This window comes from Oncorhynchus kisutch, linkage group LG9 (genome assembly GCF_002021735.2).
Source record: "Oncorhynchus kisutch isolate 150728-3 linkage group LG9, Okis_V2, whole genome shotgun sequence".
NCBI lineage: Eukaryota > Metazoa > Chordata > Actinopteri > Salmoniformes > Salmonidae > Oncorhynchus > Oncorhynchus kisutch.
The window spans coordinates 44,068,884-44,093,589 of NC_034182.2; the positions used below are offsets into that span (position 1 = coordinate 44,068,884).

The following is a 24,706-nucleotide window of genomic DNA, read 5'->3' on the forward strand; positions in this document are numbered from 1 at the left end:
ATCCATCCTCAGTTCTCTCTTATCACAGCTATTAAACTCTGTCATTTAGGTTTGTATTGTGGAGTAACTACAATGTTGTTGATCCATCCTCAGTTCTCTCTTATCACAGCCATTAAACTCTGTCATTTAGGTTCGTATTGTGGAGTAACTACAATGTTGTTGATCCATCCTCAGTTCTCTCTTATCACAGCTATTAAACTCTGTCATTTAGGTTTGTATTGTGGAGTAACTACAATGTTGTTGATCCATCCTCAGTTCTCTCTTATCACAGCTATTAAACTCTGTCATTTAGGTTTGTATTGTGGAGTAACTACAATGTTGTTGATCCATCCTCAGTTCTCTCTTATCACAGCTATTAAACTCTGTCATTTAGGTTTGTATTGTGGAGTAACTACAATGTTGTTGATCCATCCTCAGTTCTCTCTTATCACAGCCATTAAACTCTGTCATTTAGGTTAGTATTGTGGAGTAACTACAATGTTGTTGATCCATCCTCAGTTCTCTCTTATCACAGCCATTAACCTCTGTCATTTAGGTTTGTATTGTGGAGTAACTACAATGTTGTTGATCCATCCTCAGTTCTCTCTTATCACAGCTATTAAACTCTGTCATTTAGGTTTGTATTGTGGAGTAACTACAATGTTGTTGATCCATCCTCAGTTCTCTCTTATCACAGCTATTAAACTCTGTCATTTAGGTTAGTATTGTGGAGTAACTACAATGTTGTTGATCCATCCTCAGTTCTCTCTTATCACAGCTATTAAACTCTGTCATTTAGGTTAGTATTGTGGAGTAACTACAATGTTGTTGATCCATCCTCAGTTCTCTCTTATCACAGCTATTAAACTCTGTCATTTAGGTTTGTATTGTGGAGTAACTACAATGTTGTTGATCCATCCTCAGTTTTCTCCCTACACAGCCATTAAACTCTGTAACTGGTTAAAATCAAATCAAATCAAATGTATTTATATAGCCCTTCGTACATCAGCTGATATCTCAAAGTGCTGTACAGAAACCCAGCCTAAAACCCCAAACAGCAAGCAATGCAGGTGTAGAAGCACGGTGGCTAGGAAAAACTCCCTAGAAAGGCCAATACCTAGGAAGAAACCTAGAGAGGAACCAGGCTATGTGGGGTGGCCAGTCCTCTTCTGGCTGTGCCGGGTGGAGATTATAACAGAACATGGCCAAGATGTTCAAATGTTCATAAATGACCAGCATGGTCGAATAATAATAAGGCAGAACAGTTGAAACTGGAGCAGCAGCACAGTCAGGTGGAAGTTGAAACTGGAGCAGCAGCGTGGCCATGGGAGACTGGGGACAGCAAGGAGTCATCATGTCAGGTAGTCCTGGGGCATGGTCCTAGGGCTCAGGTCAGTTGAAACTGGAACAGCAGCATGGCCAGGTGGACTGGGGACAGCAAGGAGTCATCATTGACCTCATGGTGAAATACCTGATCGGTTTCCTTCCTCTCCGGCAGCTTAGTTAGGAAGGACGCCTGTATCTTTGTAGTGACTGGGTGTATTGATACACCATCCAAAGTGTAATGAATAATTTCACTATGCTCAAAGGGATATTCAACGTCTGCTTTTTCATTTTTTTTCAACTTAAATTTGTTGGCAAGTAAACATGTTTTAATTTAACACTAAATATAGAGAACATAAGGCTCTTGTATTCAAGACAACGTTTATTTGCTCTGGAGACCGAGGAACAGTTAAGGCAATGTATGACACGTATACAGTAGAATAAATATATACTACTAACACCTATAATAAATACTACAGTTCTACAAAGGGAACACTGACACATGGTGTGTTTGGATGGTGCAGATTAGGAGCTGCCTCACCATTTCACTAAGACTATGTTGGCAGCGGTCGAAGGGGGAGGGGTGCTCGCAACGATTTTGTCAGAAGTATGAAGAGCACGGTTTTCACTGTTCAATATGAGACTGGGCCTGGCTGGAGCTGAAGAATCATCTGTTACTAACACTGGGGTTCCGCCAACAAGGAGTACAGGAACACGAGCAGTGTGACGAACTGAGTTGGGCGTACGGGTTGAAAATGACATGTTCACAAACTGAGTTTAGTTGTAGATGGGCCTGAGGGTACCTCACTTCCTGACTGGTTCCTACGACGATTAACCTGAGGGAACTCCACTTCCTGACTGGTTCCTACGGCGATTAACCTGAGGGAACCCCACTTCCTGACAGGTTTCTACGGCGATTAACCTGAGGGAACCCCACTTCCTGACAGGTTCCTACGGCGATTAACCTGAGGGAACCCCACTTCCTGACAGGTTTCTACGGCGATTAACCTGAGGGAACCCCACTTCCTGACAGGTTTCTACGGCGATGAACCTGAGGGAACCCCACTTCCTGACAGGTTCCTACGGCGATAAACCTGAGGGAACCCCACTTCCTGACTGGTTTCTACGGCGATTCACCTGAGGGAACCCCACTTCCTGACAGGTTCCTACGGCGATTAACCTGAGGGAACCCCACTTCCTGACAGGTTCCTACGGCGATTAACCTGAGGGAACCCCACTTCCTGACAGGTTTCTACGGCGATTAACCTGAGTGAACCCCACTTGCTGACAGGTTCCTACAACGATGAACCTGAGGGAACCCCACTTCCTGACAGGTTCCTACGGCGATTAACCTGAGGGAACCCCACTTCCTGACTGGTTTCTACGGGGATTCACCTGAGGGAACCCCACTTCCTGACAGGTTCCTACGGCGATTAACCTGAGGGAACCCCACTTCCTGACAGGTTTCTACGGCGATTAACCTGAGGGAACCCCACTTCCTGACTGGTTTCTACGGCGATTAACCTGAGGGAACCCCACTTCCTGACAGGTTTCTACGGCGATTAACCTGAGGGAACCCCACTTCCTGACAGGTTCCTACGGCGATTAACCTGAGGGAACCCCACTTCCTGACAGGTTCCTACGGCGATTAACCTGAGGGAAGCCCACTTCCTGACTGGTTCCTACGGCCATGGTTTTGATTTAGGGGTTAAGTGCAGGGACCGGGTGATTTTATTTATTTATTTATTTTATTTTACCTTTATTTAACCAGGTAGGCAAGTTGAGAACAAGTTCTCATTTACAATTGCGACCTGGCCAAGATAAAGCAAAGCAGTTCGACAGATAAAACGACACAGAGTTACACATGGAGTAAAAACAAACATACAGTCAATAATGCAGTATAAACAAGTCTATATACAATGTGAGCAAATGAGGTGAGAAGGGAGGTAAAGGCAAAAAAGGCCATGATGGCAAAGTAAGTACAATATAGCAAGTAAAATACTGGAATGGTAGTTTTGCAATGGAAGAATGTGCAAAGTAGAAATAAAAAATAATGGGGTGCAAAGCAGCAAAATAAATAAATAAATAAAAATTAAATACAGTTGGGAAAGAGGTAGTTGTTTGGGCTAAATTATAGGTGGGCTATGTACAGGTGCAGTAATCTGTGAGCTGCTCTGACAGTTGGTGCTTAAAGCTAGTGAGGGAGATAAGTGTTTCCAGTTTCAGAGATTTTTGTAGTTCGTTCCAGTCATTGGCAGCAGAGAACTGGAAGGAGAGGCGGCCAAAGAAAGAATTGGTTTTGGGGGTGACTAGAGAGATATACCTGCTGGAGCGTGTGCTACAGGTGGGAGATGCTATGGTGACCAGCGAGCTGAGATAAGGGGGGACTTTACCTAGCAGGGTCTTGTAGATGACATGGAGCCAGTGGGTTTGGCGACGAGTATGAAGCGAGGGCCAGCCAACGAGAGCGTACAGGTCGCAATGGTGGGTAGTTTATGGGGCTTTGGTGATAAAACGGATTGCACTGTGATAGACTGCATCCAATTTGTTGAGTAGGGTATTGGAGGCTATTTTGTAAATGACATCGCCAAAGTCGAGGATTGGTAGGATGGTCAGTTTTACAAGGGTATGTTTGGCAGCATGAGTGAAGGATGCTTTGTTGCGAAATAGGAAGCCAATTCTAGATTTAACTTTGGATTGGAGATGTTTGATATGGGTCTGGAAGGAGAGTTTACAGTCTAACCAGACACCTAAGTATTTGTAGTTGTCCACGTATTCTAAGTCAGAGCCGTCCAGAGTAGTGATGTTGGACAGGCGGGTAGGTGCAGGTAGCGATCGGTTGAAGAGCATGCATTTAGTTTTACTTGTATTTAAGAGCAATTGGAGGCCACGGAAGGAGAGTTGTATGGCATTGAAGCTGATAGGCAGGGTGAGGTTAGTTTGTTAATTTCAATTAGGTTTTACTGCAATTGTCACGTTCTGTACCTAGTTATTTTGTTATTTCTTTGTTTTAGTGTAGTGAGGGCGTGAGTTGGGTGGGTTATCTATGTTTTGTGTTTCTATGTTGGGGTTTTTCCCTTTTGGCCTGATATGGTTCTCAATCAGAGGCAGGTGTTAGTCATTGTCTCTGATTGGGAACCATATTTAGGCAGCCTGTTTTCTGTTGTGTTTTGTGGGTGGTTATTTTCCGTGTCAGTGTTTGTTTCCACATGGGACGGTTTCGGTTTTCTTCTCTATTCACTTTGTATTGTTGTCGTGGTCGGTATTTATTCAATATAATGGGCACTTATCACGCTGCGCATTGGTCCGACATTTCTTACTCCTCCTCAGAGGAAGAGGACGAAAGCCATTACAACAACATTGTAGCCTGTATAGGAGGTTTACTGTTGTAGCCTGTGTAGGAGGTTGTAGCCTGTGTAGGAGGTTGTAGCCTGTGTAGGAGGTTGTAGCCTGTGTAGGAGGTTGTAGCCTGTGTAGGAGGTTGTAGCCTGTGTAGGAGGTTGTAGCCTGTGTAGGAGGTTGTAGCCTGTGTAGGAGGTTGTAGCCTGTGTAGCCGGTTGTAGCCTGTGTAGGAGGTTGTAGCCTGTATAGGAGGTTTACTGTATGGCTGGTGACCAGACTTCCAAAGAAGTTTGCAGTTTGTGCTTCTGGTTCCACATTTTCTTTAACTTTACAGCATTATTCTACAATTGAATAAAATAAAATCCCTCAATCTTCAACAATACCCTACAATGACAAAGCAAAAACACATTTTTAGAAATGTTTGCAAATGTATGTACAAAAGAGAAATCTGGAATATCACACTTACATTAGTATTCAGACCCTTCACTCAGTACTCTGTTGGAGCACCTTTGGCAGCGATTACAGACTCAATGTCGAGTCTCACAGCAAAGGGTCTGAATACTTATGTAAATAAGGTATTTCAGTTTTTTGTTTTGTTTTCTAAAAACCTGTTTTCACTTTGTCATTAGGGGGTATTGTGATGTCATTAGGGGGTATTGTGATGTCATTAGGGGGTATTGTGATGTCATTAGGGAGTATTGTGAGGTCATTAGGGGGTATTGCGTGTAGATTGATGAGGACCTACAGTATCTAATCCATCTTATAATAAGGGTATGACCTTATTAAACTGTGACTCCACATATATATATATATATATATATATACACACACATCACCCCTCATACACTCACACATTCATTTCCACAGTAGGGTAATTGGGTAATTATGGGGTTAACAGCCAGGGTCACTCTGGCAGGGTCACTCTCACAGTCCAGCAGCTCGGACGGACGTCCGGACATAGTCTTTCAGGTTGATGCCCAGGCTGACATCTCCTGGAACAGGAGAGAGGCATCCTAATAACAGGCTGACATTGTTTAGCTAACCGGGCTAATAACTAGTCATACATTTGAAGAAGGAAGAACATCTGGGAAATTCATGATTTATACTCGTGTGTGTGTGTGTGTGTGTGTGTGTGTGTGTGTGTGTGTGTGTGTGTGTGTGTGTGTGTGTGTGTGTGTGTGTGTGTGTGTGTGTGTGTGTGTGTGTGTGTGTGTGTGTGTGTGTGTGTGTTCTTCCCAGATGTCATTCCACCTCGTCAGGAGAAAGCAGGTGTTGAAACATTCAATCACCAGACAGATAACATACCACAACCTCCCTCTCTCTCTCTCTCTGTCTGTCTCTCGCTCTCTGTCTCTGTCTCTCTCTCTGTCTCTCTGTCTCTCTCTGTCTCTCTCTCTCTCTCTCTGTCTCTCTATGTCTCTTTCGCTCTCTGTCTCTGTCTGTCTCTCTCTCTCTCTCTCTCTCTCAATTCAGTTGAATACAAAGGGCTTTATTGGCATGGTGAACATGTTTAAACTGTGACATGGGCCTCATTCTGGCTATAATGTAAGTGTAAAATATATAATGATTGTTAACTTTAGCCCAAAGCTGGAACGAAACCCTCCCTGCCTCTGTCTTCTGTTAATGATATCACTGTGTGTGTGTGTGTGTGTATCAGTCAAGACGGGCTAATCCTATAGCTGTGAGTGGCAGGACATCACAGGGTGGGTATTTAGACTCATTAACAGACAGGTTAGTTCTTTATAGGTCAGTGTGTAAAAGCATTCCATTCTGGAAGGTACAGGGATGTTCCAGAATGGTAGATAGCATTCCATTCTGGAAGGTACAGGGATGTTCCAGAATGGTAGATAGCATTCCATTCTGGAAGGTACAGGGATGTTCCAGAATGGTAGATAGCATTCCATTCTGGAAGGTACAGGGATGTTCCAGAATGGTAGATAGCATTCCATTCTGGAAGGTACAGGGATGTTCCAGAATGGTAGATAGCATTCCATTCTGGAAGGTACAGGTGTAACGGCTTTCTAGGTGTGGTGAAGGAGAGTCGGACCAAACTGCAGCATGTAGATTGCGATCCATGTTTAATGAAAACAAACGTAAATACGAATAAACACAAAACACTACAAAACAATAAATGTAATGAAAACCGAAACAGCCTATACTTGTCAACTAAATACAGCGACAGGAACAAAGACACTAAGGACAATCACCCACGACAAACTCAAAGCATATGGCTGCCTTAAATATGGTTCCCAATCAGAGACAACGATAAGCACCTGCCTCTGATTGAGAACAACTCCAGACAGCCATAGACTTTGCTAGATAACCCCACTAGCTACAATCCCAATACATACACACCAAAACCCCAAGACAAAACACACCACAATACAAAAACCCTATGCCACACCCTGGCCTGACCCAATACATGAAGATAAACACAAAATACTTAGACCAGGGCGTGACAACAGGGATGTTCCAGAATGGTAGATAGCATTCCATTTCAGAACTACAATCTAGAACCTCCTGCCTTGTTTGTTTAAGACTTAAAGGGGAACTGACAGCGTTTTAGCAACATATTATTAAAATCTGTTCATTTACACCCCAGGAAAAATGTGACAGCTTCGATATGATCATTTTTACATTTTCATAAATTCATAGAATGTTTGGGAATGGCGTATAGTAAGGCATTTTGTGAAAATTCTATTGCGATATATAATGGGGAAGCGGCCGTGCGACTGGACAATTAGTAGACTGCAGTAAATAAAACCTAATACAAGCATCTGTCTCGTCCAGGACTGGAGTCTACGCTGACCTGTTGGCCAATCAGAGCTGCAGCATGCCAATATGGAAATGAACCATTTGACACATGGGCAGTGTTGCTTAAATTCCCAATCTGGCCCTCATCATGGAAACCTAATCATCCCCAGTTTACAATTGGCTCATTCATCCCCCCTCTCCCCTGTAACTATTCCCCAGGTCTTTGCTGTAAATGAGAATGTGTTCTTATTCAATTTATTTAAAATAAGGGTTAAATAAAAAAATAAAAAAATTAACATGTTTTCAGACCCTTACAGCAACTTTTATTGGTGAAAGAATCTAGTGCCAAATTCATCTACTTACAAGGGCCTGTTATCATTCACTATGAACTGGACTGTGTGTTTACAGGCAGTAGGGCCTGTTATCATTCACTATGAACTGGACTGTGTGTTTACAGGCAGTAGGGCCTGTCATCATTCACTATGAACTGGACTGTGTGTTTACAGGCAGTAGGGCCTGTCATCATTCACTATGAACTGGACTGTGTGTTTACAGGCAGTAGGGCCTGTCATCATTCACTATGAACTGGACTGTGTGTTTACAGGCAGTAGGGCCTGTCATCATTCACTATGAACTGGACTGTGTGTTTACAGGCAGTAGGGCCTGTCATCATTCACTATGAACTGGACTGTGTGTTTACAGGCAGTAGGGCCTGTCATCATTCACTATGAACTGGACTGTCATCATGGAAACCTAATCATCCCCAGTTTACAATTGGCTCATTCATCCCCCCTCTCCCCTGTAACTATTCCCCAGGTCTTTGCTGTAAATGAGAATGTGTTCTTATTCAATTTATTTAAAATAAGGGTTAAATAAAAAAATAAAAAAATTAACATGTTTTCAGACCCTTACAGCAACTTTTATTGGTGAAAGAATCTAGTGCCAAATTCATCTACTTACAAGGGCCTGTTATCATTCACTATGAACTGGACTGTGTGTTTACAGGCAGTAGGGCCTGTTATCATTCACTATGAACTGGACTGTGTGTTTACAGGCAGTAGGGCCTGTCATCATTCACTATGAACTGGACTGTGTGTTTACAGGCAGTAGGGCCTGTCATCATTCACTATGAACTGGACTGTGTGTTTACAGGCAGTAGGGCCTGTCATCATTCACTATGAACTGGACTGTGTGTTTACAGGCAGTAGGGCCTGTCATCATTCACTATGAACTGGACTGTGTGTTTACAGGCAGTAGGGCCTGTCATCATTCACTATGAACTGGACTGTGTGTTTGGGCTCTGTGGTACTAACATACCTCAGAATTTGATTTATTTATTTAACCTTTATTTAACCAGGAAGGGCTCATTGAGATTTAAAATCTATTTTTCTAGAGCGTCCTGGCCAAGATAGGCAGCACCAAGTCATTACAAAAATTACAGACAGACAACATGAAGAACTACAAGTAATCTAGTAAAAACCATAGAATTCACAAGAGAATAACACAATTAAAAACATTGACAGTTCAGGGAATCAGCCTCAAAATCCTTCATCAGCGATTTAAAAACACCGATCGGGACAAGTTCTTCCAGTTTAAAAGTATTTTGTAAGGTGTTCCAAGACGATGGGGCAGAAGACATAAAAGCCCTTTTACCAAATTCAGTTCGGACATTTGGAACAGTTAGCAGGATAAAGTCCAGTGAACGAAGAGAGTACCCACCACATTTCTGAACAATAAAAATGCCCAAATAAAAAGGTAGTAAACCCAAAATATCTTTGTAAATAAAAGTATACCAGTGACTGAGTCTACGAGTTACTAGAGAAGATCAGCCAACCCTGGTATACAAAGTGCAGTGGTGCGTAAGGGTTTTGCAGTTTAAAATAAATCTCAAAGTGCCATGGTAAAGAGTGTCAATTGATCTCAAACACTGAGCGGAAGCATTCATATATACAATATCCCCATAGTCTAGTAAAGGATAAATGTAGCTGATACTAGCCTCCTTCTGGCTTCAAAAGAAAAACAGGCCTTATTCCTAAAATAAAATCCCATGAAATTTAAAAGAGAGGCCGTCATCAATTAAAATGGCCTCTGTGGTAGTAACGTACCTCAGAAGGGGCTCTGTGGTAGTAACGTACCTCAGAAGGGGCTCTGTGGTAGTAATGTACCTCAGAATGGGCTCTGTGGTAGTAACGTACCTCAGACTGGGCTCTGTGGTAGTAACGTACCTCAGAAGGGGCTCTGTGGTAGTAACGTACCTCAGAATGGGCTCTGTGGTAGTAACGTACCTCAGAATGGGCTCTGTGTTAGTAACGTACCTCAGAAGGGGCTCTGTGGTAGTAACGTACCTCAGAATGGGCTCTGTGGTAGTAACGTACCTCAGAAGGGGCTCTGTGGTAGTAACGTACCTCAGAATGGGCTCTGTGGTAGTAACGTACCTCAGAATGGGCTCTGTGGTAGTAACGTACCTCAGAATGGGCTCTGTGGTAGTAACGTACCTCAGAATGGGCTCTGTGGTAGTAACGTACCTCAGAATGGGCTCTGTGGTAGTAACGTACCTCAGAATGGGCTCTGTGGTAGTAGCGTACCTCAGAATGGGCTCTGTGGTAGTAACGTACCTCAGAATGGGCTCTGTGGTAGTAACGTACCTCAGAATGGGCTCTGTGGTAGTAACGTACCTCAGAATGGGCTCTGTGGTAGTAACGTACCTCAGAAGGGGCTCTGTGGTAGTAACGTACCTCAGAATGGGCTCTGTGGTAGTAACGTACCTCAGAATGGGCTCTGTGTTAGTAACGTACCTCAGAAGGGGCTCTGTGGTAGTAACGTACCTCAGAAGGGGCTCTGTGGTAGTAACGTACCTCAGAAGGGGCTCTGTGGTAGTAACGTACCTCAGAATGGGCTCTGTGGTAGTAACGTACCTCAGAATGGGCTCTGTGGTAGTAACGTACCTCAGAATGGGCTCTGTGGTAGTAACGTACCTCAGAATGGGCTCTGTGTTAGTAACGTACCTCAGAAGGGGCTCTGTGGTAGTAACGTACCTCAGACTGGGCTCTGTGGTAGTAACGTACCTCAGAATGGGCTCTGTGGTAGTAACGTACCTCAGAAGGGGCTCTGTGGTAGTAACGTACCTCAGAATGGGCTCTGTGGTAGTAACGTACCTCAGAAGGGGCTCTGTGGTAGTAACGTACCTCAGACTGGGCTCTGTGGTAGTAACGTACATCAGAAGGGGCTCTGTGGTAGTAACGTACCTCAGAAGGGGCTCTGTGGTAGTAACGTACCTCAGAATGGGCTCTGTGGTAGTAACGTACCTCAGAATGGGCTCTGTGGTAGTAACGTACCTCAGAATGGGCTCTGTGGTAGTAACGTACCTCAGAATGGGCTCTGTGGTAGTAACGTACCTCAGAATGGGCTCTGTGGTAGTAACGTACCTCAGAATGGGCTCTGTGGTAGTAACGTACCTCAGAATGGGCTCTGTGGTAGTAACGTACCTCAGAATGGGCTCTGTGGTAGTAACGTACCTCAGAATGGGCTCTGTGGTAGTAACGTACCTCAGAATGGGCTCTGTGGTAGTAACGTACCTCAGAATGGGCTCTGTGTTAGTAACGTACCTCAGAAGGGGCTCTGTGGTAGTAACGTACCTCAGACTGGGCTCTGTGGTAGTAACGTACCTCAGAATGGGCTCTGTGGTAGTAACGTACCTCAGAAGGGGCTCTGTGGTAGTAACGTACCTCAGAATGGGCTCTGTGGTAGTAACGTACCTCAGAAGGGGCTCTGTGGTAGTAACGTACCTCAGACTGGGCTCTGTGGTAGTAACGTACCTCAGAAGGGGCTCTGTGGTAGTAACGTACCTCAGAAGGGGCTCTGTGGTAGTAACGTACCTCAGAATGGGCTCTGTGGTAGTAACGTACCTCAGAATGGGCTCTGTGGTAGTAACGTACCTCAGAATGGGCTCTGTGGTAGTAACGTACCTCAGAATGGGCTCTGTGGTAGTAACGTACCTCAGAATGGGCTCTGTGGTAGTAACGTACCTCAGAATGGGCTCTGTGGTAGTAACGTACCTCAGAATGGGCTCTGTGGTAGTAACGTACCTCAGAATGGGCTCTGTGGTAGTAACGTACCTCAGAATGGGCTCTGTGGTAGTAACGTACCTCAGAATGGGCTCTGTGGTAGTAACGTACCCTACCTCAGACCCAGACTGTATTTGTTAATAGAATAATACATCAAAGATATCCAAAATGCGTTTTGACCAACCTCTTTGTCTTTACTAATAAAGTCAGCTGATACAGCCAAATCATGATCATGCATTATCAATAATTACCTAGTGGACAAAATCAATATATTTGATCAGTTATCAATATATTTGATCTAAGAGTTCCTCTGGCCTTGACATTACAAAATGTTGTACTGTATTAGGTAAAGTCGACTATAGTGCCAGAGTCTTGACGTTACAAAATGTCTCTCCTCTCCTCAGGCTAACGTCATCCAATCCCATCTCTCCTTTGTGGCCACGCCTCCTCTCTCCTTTCAGAAGGACCTATCACAACACAGTGCCAGTGTCTGTGTGTGTGTTAGAGTCTCTCTTCTCCGCAGGCCCCTCTCCTCAGGCTAACGTCGTCCAATCCCATCTGTCCTTTGTGGCCACGCCTCCTCTCTCCTTTCAGAAGGACCTATCACAACACAGTGTTAGAGTGTTTGTGTGTGTGTGTGTTTGAGCATGTGTGTGCTTGTGTGCAGCGTGTGCTACTCACACTCTCCAGGCCAGCTCTCCACAGTGTGATCTGTGTATGTCTCCACCCTTCTCCCCCTGTCCGGCTCCAGAGGGCGGGGCTATATCTCAAACCCTTCCTCCTGACGAACAGCTGAAGCACACCCACATGGTGACCTGATAGCCAATGACGGAAGGAGAAGCACAAGTGACCCTCGCTCCAGGGCGGGGTTAAGGGGAGGACCAATCGTGCGCCTTGAATGCTCCTTTTCCCCGCCCCTACCTCTGGAACAGACATGTACCGCCCACCTGGAGAGAGAGGAGAGAAGGAGACAGAGAGAAGGAATCAGAGAGAAAAGGAGACAGAGAGAAGGAGAGAAAGAGGAGGGAAGGAAGGAATGAGAGAGAAAAAGAGAGAGGGAGAAGGAGTGAAGGAGACAGAAAGAAGGAATCAGAGAGAGAGAGAGAGAGAGAGGGAATCAGAGAGAAAAGGAGAGAGGGAGAAGGAGTAAAGGAGAGAGAGAGAAGGAATGAGAGGGAAAAGGAGAGAGAGAGAGAGAGAAGGAGAGAAGAAGAAAGGAGAGAGAGAAAGGGAGTGAAGGAGAGAGAAGGAGAGAAGGAGAGAGAGCGAGAGAGAGAGAGAGAGAGAGAGAGAGAGAAGGAGAGAATGTAGTCAGGGGGTAAGAAGGTTGCTATAACTGACAATAATCTATTGAAGGGCAAAATAAATCATGTTGTTGTTACCGGCAGGGCTGCTGGCTGTCTCCCAGTGCAGGTCTCCATCTCGGTTTCTGATCCAGCCACACAGACCGTGGTCAAATGAACAGCTCAGAGCACCGGCCCCTACACACACACACACACGCACGCACACGCACACATGCACGCACACACGCACGCACACACACGCACGCACACGCACACACACACGCACAGACACCACACACACACACACGCACACACGCACAGACACCACACACGCACACACACCACACACACACACACACGCACACGCACAGTATGAATCATGTCTTTCCCAGACGTCCATCCTTCAACCTCAAGGAGTGTGTGTGTGTGTGTGTGTGTGTGTGTGCGTGTGTGTGCGTGTGTGTGCGTGCGCGTGCACGTGCGTGTGATGTACCTGGATCATCTCTGTTGTCCTCTGTAGTGTTTCCCAGCTCAATGTCGTAGTCAAACCCTCTGTTTCCACTTCCTGGAAGACGGGGGACTGGAACAACAGAACAGTTCGTTATACTGTTGGTCATAGTATCACCGAGTATTAATGAGTATTACCGAGTATCACTGAGTATTACCGAGTACCACAGAGTATTAATGAGTATTAATGAGTATTACTGAGTACCACTGAGTATTAGTGAGTATTACTGAGTACCACCGAGTATTACCGAGTATCACTGAGCATTAATGGGTATTACCGGGCACCGCCGGGTATCATTGAGTATCGCAGAGTATTAATGGGTACTACCGAGTATTACCGAGTATTACCGAGTATCGATGGGTGTCAATGAGTATTACTGGGTATTAATGAGTATTAATGAGTATTACCGAGTATTACTGGGTACTAACTAGTATTACCGAGTATTACCGAGTATTACTGAGTATTAATGAGTATTACCGAGTATTATTGGGTATTAATGAGTATTACTTCATCTGCCTATTTCCTCTCTATTTGTCCCTCCAGAATTCCACAGGGATTGTTTTTGGATAATTGGGGGCAGAAATGCTTCATTTTACTGCGGTAATTATGACATTTTGCATTGAAATATGCAAATGATTTGTCACGAAAACGCACCGACGAGGAAAAAAGTGAGTTGCTTGATTGAATCATATTATGAAAGTAAATGTGCGATGATTGGTTGAAGATGATTGGTTGAAGATGATTGGTTGAAGATGATTGGTTGAAGATGATTGGTTGAAGATGCAAACCCTCTTTTTTTGTAATGCGGTGATTGGTAAAATTTCCATGCCCTCGCATAATATGCGTGAAATTGTTGATTTTGCGAAACATTTCGCGATCGCGAATCTCCGAATCCTGAAGGGACTGCTCTATATTCAGCATAGGAACGTCTCCATGGTGACTGTGTGTGTTCTTACTGTGAACATCTCCTCTTTGTCTCTGGGTAACAACCTTCTGAATGTGGTTGTCCAGGGGGGTGGTGGGAGGAGGGCTGGGGATGGTAGGGGAGGAGGTAGAGGGAGGAGGGCTGGGGCTGGGGGTGGTAGAGGAGGGGGTAGAGGGAGGAGAATTGGGGGTGGTAGGGGAGGAGGTAGAGGGAGGAGGGCTGGGGGTGGTAGGGGAGGAGGTAGAGGGAGGAGGGCTGGGGGTGGTAGGGGAGGGGGTAGAGGGAGTAGGGCTGGGGGTGGTAGGGGAGGGGGTAGAGGGAGTAGGGCTGGGGGTGGTAGGGGAGGGGGTAGAGGGAGGAGGGCTGGGGGTGGTAGGGGAGGGGGTAGAGGGAGGAGGGCTGGGGGTGGTAGGGGAGGGGGTAGAGGGAGGAGGACTGGGGGTGGTAGGGGAGGAGGTAGAGGGAGTAGAGCTGGGGGTGGGGGTGGTAGGGGAGAGGGCAGTTGGAGTAGGGGTTGTAGTGGTTGTCAATGGCTGAGTAGAGGTTGTTGTCATGGGAACGGTTGTTGGGACGGTGGTTGTCGTAATGATGGTTGTCGTGGTGGTAGGTCCCCTGGTAGTTATTGCCATGGCAGTGGTTGCTGCGTTTGTAGTCACTATCGTAGCAGAAGTAGTAGGTCTGACTGTAGTTGTCTGTCTGGCTGTCTGGCTGGTTGTATGTCTGGTTGCTTGTTTAGGTGTAGGTCTCGTTGTAGATCTGGGTGTGGTTTTAGGTTGAGGAGGAACAATGGTGACCTTGGCAACAGCTGGAGAGAAAACATAGAGACAGTCACTAACTCTCTCTATAGACTCAACTCTCATAGGATTCACAGAGACAGTCACTAACTCTCTCTATAGACTCAACTCTCATAGGATTCACAGAGACAGGCACTAACTCTCTCTATAGACTCAACTCTCATAGGATTCACAGAGACAGTCACTAACTCTCTCTATAGACTCAACTCTCATAGGATTCACAGAGACAGTCACTAACTCTCTCTATAGACTCAACTCTCATAGGATTCACAGAGACAGTCACTAACTCTCTCTATAGACTCAACTCTCATAGGATTCACAGAGACAGTCACTAACTCTCTCTATAGACTCAACTCTCGTAGGATTCACAGAGACAGTCACTAACTCTCTCTATAGACTCAACTCTCATAGGATTCACAGAGACAGTCACTAACTCTCTCTATAGACTCAACTCTCATAGGATTCACAGAGACAGTCACTAACTCTCTCTATAGACTCAACTCTCATAGGATTCACAGAGACAGTCACTAACCCTCTCTATAGACTCAACTCTCGTAGGATTCGCTGTGACAGTCACTAACTCTCTCTATAGACTCAACTCTCATAGGATTCACAGAGACAGTCACTAACTCTCTCTATAGACTCAACTCTCGTAGGATTCACAGAGACAGTAACTAACTCTCTCTATAGACTCAACTCTCGTAGGATTCACAGAGACAGTCACTAACTCTCTCTATAGACTCAACTCTCGTAGGATTCACAGAGACAGTCACTAACTCTCTCTTTAGACTCAACTCTCGTAGGATTCACAGAGACAGTTACTAACTCTCTCTTTAGACTCAACTCTCGTAGGATTCACAGAGACAGTCACTAACTCTCTCTATAGACTCAACTCTCGTAGGATTCACAGAGACAGTCACTAACTCTCTCTATAGACTCAACTCTCGTAGGATTCACAGAGACAGTCACTAACTCTCTCTATAGACTCAACTCTCATAGGATTCGCTGTGACAGTAACTAACTCTCTCTTTAGACTCAACTCTCGTAGGATTCGCTGTGACAGTCACTAACTCTCTCTTTAGACTCAACTCTCGTAGGTTCACAGAGACAGTCACTAACTCTCTCTATAGACTCAACTCTCGTAGGATTCACAGAGACAGTCACTAACTCTCTCTATAGACTCAACTCTCATAGGATTCACAGAGACAGTCACTAACTCTCTCTATAGACTCAACTCTCATAGGATTCACAGGGACAGTTACTAACTCTCTCTTTAGACTCAACTCTCGTAGGATTCGCTGTGACAGTTACTAACTCTCTCTATGGACTCAACTCTCATAGGATTCACAGAGACAGTTACTAACTCTCTCTTTAGACTCAACTCTCGTAGGTTCACAGAGACAGTCACTAACTCTCTCTATAGACTCAACTCTCGTAGGATTCACAGAGACAGTCACTAACTCTCTCTATAGACTCAACTCTCATAGGATTCACAGAGACAGTCACTAACTCTCTCTATAGACTCAACTCTCATAGGATTCACAGGGACAGTTACTAACTCTCTCTTTAGACTCAACTCTCGTAGGATTCGCTGTGACAGTTACTAACTCTCTCTATGGACTCAACTCTCATAGGATTCACAGGGACAGTTACTAACTCTCTCTTTAGACTCAACTCTCGTAGGATTCGCTGTGACAGTTACTAACTCTCTCTATAGACTCAACTCTCATAGGATTCACAGAGACAGTCACTAACTCTCTCTATAGACTCAACTCTCGTAGGATTCACAGAGACAGTCACTAACTCTCTCTATAGACTCAACTCTCATAGGATTCACAGAGACAGTCACTAACTCTCTCTATAGACTCAACTCTCGTAGGATTCACAGAGACAGTCACTAACTCTCTCTTTAGACTCAACTCTCGTAGGATTCACAGAGACAGTCACTAACTCTCTCTATAGACTCAACTCTCGTAGGATTCACAGAGACAGTCACTAACTCTCTCTTTAGACTCAACTCTCGTAGGATTCACAGAGACAGTCACTAACTCTCTCTATAGACTCAACTCTCATAGGATTCACAGAGACAGTCACTAACTCTCTCTATAGACTCAACTCTCGTAGGATTCACAGAGACAGTCACTAACTCTCTCTATAGACTCAACTCTCATAGGATTCACAGAGACAGTCACTAACTCTCTCTATAGACTCAACTCTCGTAGGATTCACAGAGACAGTCACTAACTCTCTCTATAGACTCAACTCTCATAGGATTCACAGAGACAGTCACTAACTCTCTCTATAGACTCAACTCTCATTTGATTATTGTAGAAGAACATTCCATTGACACAAAACAGTTAAGGTGAAAACCTGGAGGGGGAGCTTTAAGAGGTTTTAAGGTGAAAACATGGAGGGGGAGCTTTAAGAGGTTTTAAGGTGAAAACCAAAGAAAGAGAACTCTGTTTTTTCTTACGGTAGCAGTCCGTTCCCTTCCCATCTCTACAGAGGCACTTGGGAGAGTCAGGGTTGAGGGAGCAGAAGGAACGAGAATCCTTATCTGAAAACACACACACACACGCGCGCACACACACACACACATGCACACACACACACACACACACACACACACACACTGTCGATGTGTGCATGGTTCGAGTTGTTTGTGTGTGTGTGTGTGTGTGTGTGTGTGTGTGTGTGTGTGTGTGTGTGTGTGTGTGTGTGTGTGTGTGTGTGTGTGTGTGTGTGTGTGTGTGTGTGTGTGTGTGTGTGTGTGTGTATCTTACCTATACAGTGGTATCTGCCGTTGATGTAGGTGAGTTTGTAACCATGGTCACATTTACACACATAGCTGCCGAAGGTGTTCTGACACTTCCTGTTCCGAGGACACACCCCTCGACCCGCCACACACTCGTCAACATCTAAGAAGAGGAAGACATAGAAGAGTAATGACTGTGAAGAGTAATGACTGTGAAGAGTAATGACTGTGAAGAATAATGACTATGAAGAATAATGACTATGAAGAATAATGACTATGAAGAATAATAACTACGTGTAAAAATGAATAAAATGATGAGTCATAGAGCACCATATTACACACATGTGCAAACATTCACTACACACTCTCTCTCACACACACACACATTCTTTATCTCTCTCTCATCGTGCTGCTAAGGTCTTTCACGACACAGACTGACGCTCCAGAACAGACCGCCGCTCCAGAACAGACCGGCGCTCCAGAACAGACCGGCGCTTCTCTGGTCATCCTCCCTCTCTCCACCTCTCCTCTGGTTCTCTGTCATCCTCCCTGTCTCCACCTCTTCTCTGGTTCTCTGTCATCCTCCCTGTCTCCACCTCTTCTCTGGTTCTCTGTCATCCTCCCACCCTCCACCTCTTCTCTGGTTCTCTGTCATCCTCCCACCCTCCACCTCTTCTCTGGTTCTCTGTCATCCTCCCTGTCTCCACCTCTTCTCTGGTTCTCTGTCATCCTCCCTGTCTCCACCTCTTCTCTGGTTCTCTGTCATCCTCCCTGTCTCCACCTCTTCTCTGGTTCTCGGTCATCCTCCCTGTCTCCACCTCTTCTCTGGTTCTCTGTCATCCTCCCTATCTCCACCTCTTCTCTGGTTCTCTGTCATCCTCCCTCCCTCCACCTCTCCTCTGGTTCTCTGTCATCCTCCCTGTCTCCACCTCTTCTCTGGTTCTCTGTCGTCCTCCCTGTCTCCACCTCTTCTCTGGTTCTCTGTCATCCTCCCTGTCTCCACCTCTTCTCTGGTTCTCTGTCATCCTCCCTGTCTCCACCTCTTCTCTGGTTCTCTGTCATCCTCCCTCTCTCCACCTCTTCTCTGGTTCTCTGTCATCCTCCCTGTCTCCACCTCTTCTCTGGTTCTCTGTCATCCTCCCTGTCTCCACCTCTTCTATGGTTCTCTGTCATCCTCCCTCCCTCCATCTCTATCTGCCTGATATGGTAGTTCTTCAAGGAAACATTGATAAATGACACCAGTCTTTCGCTCAGGGACGTCATGAACCCCATAAATTCTGAGGGGGCGCAAAGTATGTGAGGATGGCTGGGGGGTGGTAGGGAAGGGGGCTCGTCCCCCCCTGTCCGGAAGATGGAGAAATGCATTTTTCCGACAACTGAAACTGTTTTTTCCTGCAATCTAGATCCGTAATCATTATGCTTAATTCTGTGTCCAAAATATATACATTTTTCTTCATATCTAAGCATAACTCTTGAGCTGTCATTATCCTCCTGCCTGGTGGCTATTTCTTTTAAAGAAACAAAATCGAGGAAAAGATTGAAAGGAATGTGAGTCGCAATTAGTAATTACTTGCTAGCTAAAATAGTTCGACAAGCTAGCTACTCTTCTATGGTCAGAATCAACGCTGGTCTGTTCCTATTTCATAATCTCCTAACCCTGTGGGTTCTATACGGTACTCCTAACACTGTGGGTTCTATACGGTACTCCTAACCCTGTGGGTTCTATACGGTACTCCTAACCCTGTGGGTTCTATACGGTACTCCTAACCCTGTGGGTTCTATACGGTACTCCTAACCCTGTGGGCTCTATACGGTACTCCTAACCCTGTGGGTTCTATACGGTACTCCTAACCCTGTGGGTTCTATACGGTACTCCTAACCCTGTGGGTTCTATACGGTACTCCTAACCCTGTGGGCTCTATACGGTACTCCTAACCCTGTGGGCTCTATACGGTACGCCTAACCCTGTGGACTCTATACGGTACTCCTAACCCTGTGGGCTCTATACGGTACTCCTAACCCTGTGGACTCGATACGGTACTCCTAACCCTGTGCGCTCTATACGGTACTCCTAACCCTGTGGGTTCTATACGGTACTCCTAACCCTGTGGGCTCTATACGGTACTCCTAACCCTGTGGGTTCTATACGGTACTCCTAACCCTGTGTGCCTCTATACGGTACTCCTAACCCTGTGGGTTCTATACGGTACTCCTAACCCTGTGGGCTCTATACGGTACTCCTAACCCTGTGGGCTCTATACGGTACTCCTAACCCTGTGGGCTCTATACGGTACTCCTAACCCTGTGGGCTCTATACGGTACTCCTAACCCTGTGGGCTCTATACGGTACTCCTAACCCTGTGGACTTTATTTGGTTTGCCCTATGCATTAGTGCACTATATAGTGAATAGGGCGCCAGAGAGAGACAATAAGTAATTTGTCAGAGCTGGTGAGATGACTGTAATTCACTCCACTGATTGGTGCTGTCATCCAATAGGATTGCAGACTGGAATTTGTAGCCAATTGGGAGAACAACAGCAAAATTATAGTGTTATTGTGTGTAATCAGTCCAGACCATAATACTCACCCACACAGGTGCGTCTGTCTGGCCCCAGCCGTAACCCTGGAGACGGACACTGGCACCTCACCACCCCTTTGGTAACCTCACAGCCGTACTGACAGTTGGCCCTGACACAGGTACGGGCATCTAAACAGGAAGTAGACAGGAAATACAGGGAAACCGTTATCCCAGGGTACAGAAACACTCATAACATCACTAAAGAACAATGGTTCAACCGTTGAGGTGGCAGGACAGAGAAGAGCTTGGACTGGGCTGAGCGGGAGCTGCTCTCCTGTAGGAGAGGGAGGGCCAAGAGACCAGAGGTGGCAGAACGGAGTGCTCGGGTCAGTGTGTAGGGTTTGACCATAGCCTGAAGGTAGGGAGAGACAGTTCCTCTTGCTGTTCCGTAGGTAAGCACCATGGTCTTGTAGTGGATGGGTTGGGGTGTAGGGTTTGACCATAGCCTGAAGGTAGGGAGGGACAGTTCCTCTTGCTGTTCCGTAGGTAAGCACTGTGGTCTTGTAGTGGATGGGTTGGGGTGTAGGGTTTGACCATAGCCTGAAGGTAGGGAGGGACAGTTCCTCTTGCTGTTCCGTAGGTAAGCACTGTGGTCTTGTAGTGGATGGGTTGGGGTGTAGGGTTTGACCATAGCCTGAAGGTAGGGAGGGACAGTTCCTCTTGCTGTTACGTAGGTAAACACTGTGGTCTTGTAGTGGATGGGTTGGGGTGTAGGGTTTGACCATAGCCTGAAGGTAGGGAGGGACAGTTCCTCTTGCTGTTCTGTAGGAAAGCTTCGTGGTCTTGTAGTGGATGGGTTGGGGTGTAGAGTTTGACCATAGCCTGAAGGTAGGGAGGGACAGTTCCTCTTGCTGTTCTGTAGGAAAGCTTCGTGGTCTTGTAGTGGATGGGTTGGGGTGTAGGGTTTGACCATAGCCTGAAGGTAGGGAGGGACAGTTCCTCTTGCTGTTCTGTAGGAAAGCTTCGTGGTCTTGTAGTGGATGGGTTGGGGTGTAGGGTTTGACCATAGCCTGAAGGTAGGGAGAGACAGTTCCTCTTGCTGTTCCGTAGGTAAACACTGTGGTCTTGTAGTGGTTGTGAGCTTCGACTGGAAGCCAGTGGAGTTTGTGGAGGAGCTGTATGACATGAGAGAACTTGGGACGGTTGAACACCAGTCTCACTGCAGCGTTCTGAATAAGATGCAGGGTTTTGACGGCACAAGGGGGGAGCCCAGCAAACAGTGGGCTGCAGTAGTCCAAACGGGAGATGACAAGAGCCTGGATTAGGACCTGTACCTCTTCCTGTGTGAGGTAGGGTGGAACTCTACGGATGTACCTCTTCCTGTGTGAGGTAGGGTGGAACTCTACGGATGTACCTCTTCCTGTGTGAGGTAGGGTCTCTTCCTGTGTGAGGTAGAGTCGTACTCTACGGATGTTCCTCTTCCTGTGTGAGGTAGGGTGGAACTCTACGGATGTACCTCTTCCTGTGTGAGGTAGGGTGGAACTCTACAGATGTTCCTCTTCCTGTGTGAGGTAGGGTGGAACTCTACGGATGTACCTCTTCCTGTGTGAGGTAGGGTGGAACTCTACGGATGTTCCTCTTCCTGTGTGAGGTAGGGTCGTACTCTACGGATGTTCCTCTTCCTGTGTGAGGTAGGGTCGTACTCTACGGATGTTCCTCTTCCTGTGTGAGGTAGGGTAGAACTCTACGGATGTTCCTCTTCCTTGTGTGAGGTAGGGTCTCTTCCTGTGTGAGGTAGAGTCGTACTCTACGGATGTTCCTCTTCCTGTGTGAGGTAGGGTAGAACTCTTACGGATGTTCCTCTTCATGTGTGAGGTAGGGTCTTCCTGTGTGAGGTACCATCTACAGATGGTGTAGAGCATGAACCTGCAGGAGCGAGTCACTGCTTTGATGTTTGCAGAGAACAACAGGGTGTCCAGGGTCATGCCAAGGTTCTTTGCACTCTGGGAGGGGGACACCGTGGAGTTGTCAACCGTGATGAAGAGGTCCTAGAGTGGTCTTCCAGTCCCTGGGAGGAACAGCAGCTCTGTCTTGTCCAGGTTGAGCTTGAAGTGGTGGGCCGACATCCAAGCTGAGATATCTGTCAGGCACGCAGAGATGTATGTCGCCACCTTTGTATCAGAAGGGGGGAAGGAGAAAAGTCATTGAGTGTCATCCGCATAGCATTGATAGGAGAGACCATGTGAGGATATGACAGAGCTCATGATGCCCAGCCATGAGAGGGTGGAGAGGAGGATCTGATGGTTCACAGTGTCAAAGGCAGCGGATAGATCGACTAGGATGAGAACAGCAGAGAGAGAGTCAACTTAGGCAGTACAGAGGAGAGCAGTATGGGTTGAGTGACCCGTCTTGAAGCCCGACTGGTTAGGGTCCAGAAGATGGTTCTGAGACACAGAGGAGAGCAGTCTGGGTTGAGTGACCTGTCTTGAAGCCCGACTGGTTAGGGTCCAGAAGATGGTTCTGAGACACAGAGGAGAGCAGTCTGGGTTGAGTGACCCGTCTTGAAGCCCGACTGGTTAGGGTCCAGAAGATGGTTCTGAGACACAGAGGAGAGCAGTCTGGGTTGAGTGACCCGTCTTGAAGCCCGACTGGTTAGGGTCCAGAAGATGGTTCTGAGACACAGAGGAGAGCAGTCTGGGTTGAGTGACCCGTCTTGACGCCTGACTGGTTAGGGTCCAGAAGATGGTTCTGAGACAGATAATGAGACTGTTGATCAGAAACAACACGCTCAAGTGCTTTGGAAAGAAAATGAAGATGGGAAACAGGTCTGTAGTTTGACGTCAGATGAGTCGAGTTTTGGTTTCTTGAGGAGGGGAGCGACTCAGGCCATGTTGAACTCAGAGGGGATGTGGTCAGTGGTCAGAGATGAGTTGATGAGGATGGGACAAAGACAGTGGTCAGGGATGAGTTGATGAGGATGGAACAAAGACAGTGGTCAGGGATGAGTTGATGAGGATGGGACAAAGACAGTGGTCAGGGATGAGTTGATGAGGATGGAACAAAGACAGTGGTCAGGGATGAGTTGATGAGGATGGGTGAAACCAGTGGACTCAATAGGCTGAGTGAATGAGGAGCGGATGAATCAACCTTTTGTTCAAAGTTGTTGACAAAATCCTCCGCAGAGAGGGAGGAGGGAGGGGGTGGAGGAATAAGGAGGGAGGGGGTGGAGGAATAAGGAGGGACGGGGTGGAGGAATAAGGAGGGAGGGGGTGGAGGAATAAGGAGGGAGGGGGTGGTAAATTGTTTCCTTAGCTTAGAGTTTACTGGGCTAGAGTTTCCTAGAGTTAGAGTTTACTGGGTTAGAGTTTCCTAGGGTTAGAGTTTACTGGGCTAGTTTCCTAGAGTTAGAGTTTACCTGGGTTAGAGTTTCCTAGGGTTAGAGTTTACCTGGGTTAGAGTTTTCTAGGGTTAGAGTTTCCTAGGATCATAGTTTACTGGGCTAGAGTTTCTTAGGGTTAGAGTTTCCTAGGGTTAGAATTACCTATGGTTAGAGTTTTCTATGGTTAGAGTTTCCTATGGTTAGAGTTTCCTATGGTTAGAGTTTCCTAGGGTTAGAGTTTCCTAGGGTTAGAGTTTCCTAGGGTTAGAGTTTCCTAGGGTTAGAGTTTCCTATGGTTAGCGGCTGAAGCATAACATGTCATATGTAATGCTGTTAATGTATATGGGAAAGAGTAAGTAAGAGCATGTGTGTGTGTGTGTGTGTGTGTGTGTGTTAGAGAGACTCACTCCTGCAGGTTCCATCAGGTTGCAGCATGTATCCATTCAGACAGTAACACTTGTAGCTGCCCTGGGTGTTCATACAACGATGTTTACATGGTCTGGGCTTTAGCCCACATTCATTCAGATCTGGAGGGAGAGAGGGAGGGAGGGGGAGAGAGAGAGAAAGGGAGAGAGAGAGAAAGGGGAGAGATAGAAAGGGGGAGAGATAGAGGGAGGGAGGGGGAGAGAGAGAGAAAGGGGGAGAGAGGGAGGGAGGGGGGAGAGAGAGAGAAAGGGGGAGAGATAGAAAGGGGGAGAGATAGAGGGAGGGGGGGAGAGAGAGAGAGGGAGGGGGGAGAGAGAGAAAGGGGGAGAGAGAGAAAGGGGGAGAGATAGAAAGGGGGAGAGATAGAGGGAGGGGGAGAGAGAGAGCGAGAGAGAGGGAGAGAGAGAGAGAGAGACAAACTCGTCATCAAGCTCGAGACCCTGGGTCTCGACCCCGCCCTGTGCAACTGGGTACTGGACTTCCTGACGAGCCGCCCCCAGGTGGTGAGGGTAGGTAACAACATCTCCACCCCGCTGATCCTCAACACTGGGGGCCCCACAAGGGTGCGTTCTGAGCCCTCTCCTGTATTCCCTGTTCACCCACAACTGCGTGGCCACGCATGCCTCCAACTCAATCATCAAGTTTGCACACGACAC

At 46.5% G+C, this 24,706-nt stretch overlaps 2 protein-coding genes across 2 annotated transcripts in view; both read right to left on the reverse strand.

Annotated features, from left to right (window-relative positions):
* Window positions 1-8,593: 8,593 nt before the first annotated feature.
* LOC116375319 (P-selectin glycoprotein ligand 1-like) lies at window positions 8,594-11,931 on the reverse strand. The gene is made up of 2 exons (XM_031832670.1): window positions 11,574-11,931; window positions 8,594-11,543 (listed from the first exon to the last, which is right to left on the reverse strand). The coding sequence occupies exon 2, from the start codon at window positions 10,613-10,615 to the stop codon at window positions 9,431-9,433; it is 1,185 nt and encodes a 394-aa protein (XP_031688530.1). The 5' UTR covers window positions 10,616-11,543; window positions 11,574-11,931; the 3' UTR covers window positions 8,594-9,430.
* A 9-nt stretch (window positions 11,932-11,940) lies between these two features.
* Window positions 11,941-24,706, reverse strand: part of LOC109883749 (nephronectin) — a 17,430-nt gene continuing 4,664 nt past the window's right edge. The window contains exons 4-13 of the mRNA XM_031831389.1: window positions 24,032-24,151; window positions 20,315-20,434; window positions 17,756-17,890; window positions 17,446-17,529; window positions 14,601-14,983; window positions 14,210-14,324; window positions 13,239-13,325; window positions 12,845-12,943; window positions 12,144-12,409; window positions 11,941-12,062 (exon numbers count right to left, since the gene is read on the reverse strand). Coding sequence (XP_031687249.1) covers window positions 11,964-12,062; window positions 12,144-12,409; window positions 12,845-12,943; window positions 13,239-13,325; window positions 14,210-14,324; window positions 14,601-14,983; window positions 17,446-17,529; window positions 17,756-17,890; window positions 20,315-20,434; window positions 24,032-24,151 — 1,508 coding nt within the window. The 3' untranslated portion in view covers window positions 11,941-11,963. The remainder of the gene's footprint in view (window positions 12,063-12,143; window positions 12,410-12,844; window positions 12,944-13,238; window positions 13,326-14,209; window positions 14,325-14,600; window positions 14,984-17,445; window positions 17,530-17,755; window positions 17,891-20,314; window positions 20,435-24,031; window positions 24,152-24,706) is intronic.

Coding starts and splice junctions, on each gene's coding strand:
- LOC116375319 (XM_031832670.1), bottom strand. CDS start 10,615: ATGTACGTTACTACCACAGAGCCCAGTCTGAGGTACGTTACTACCACA.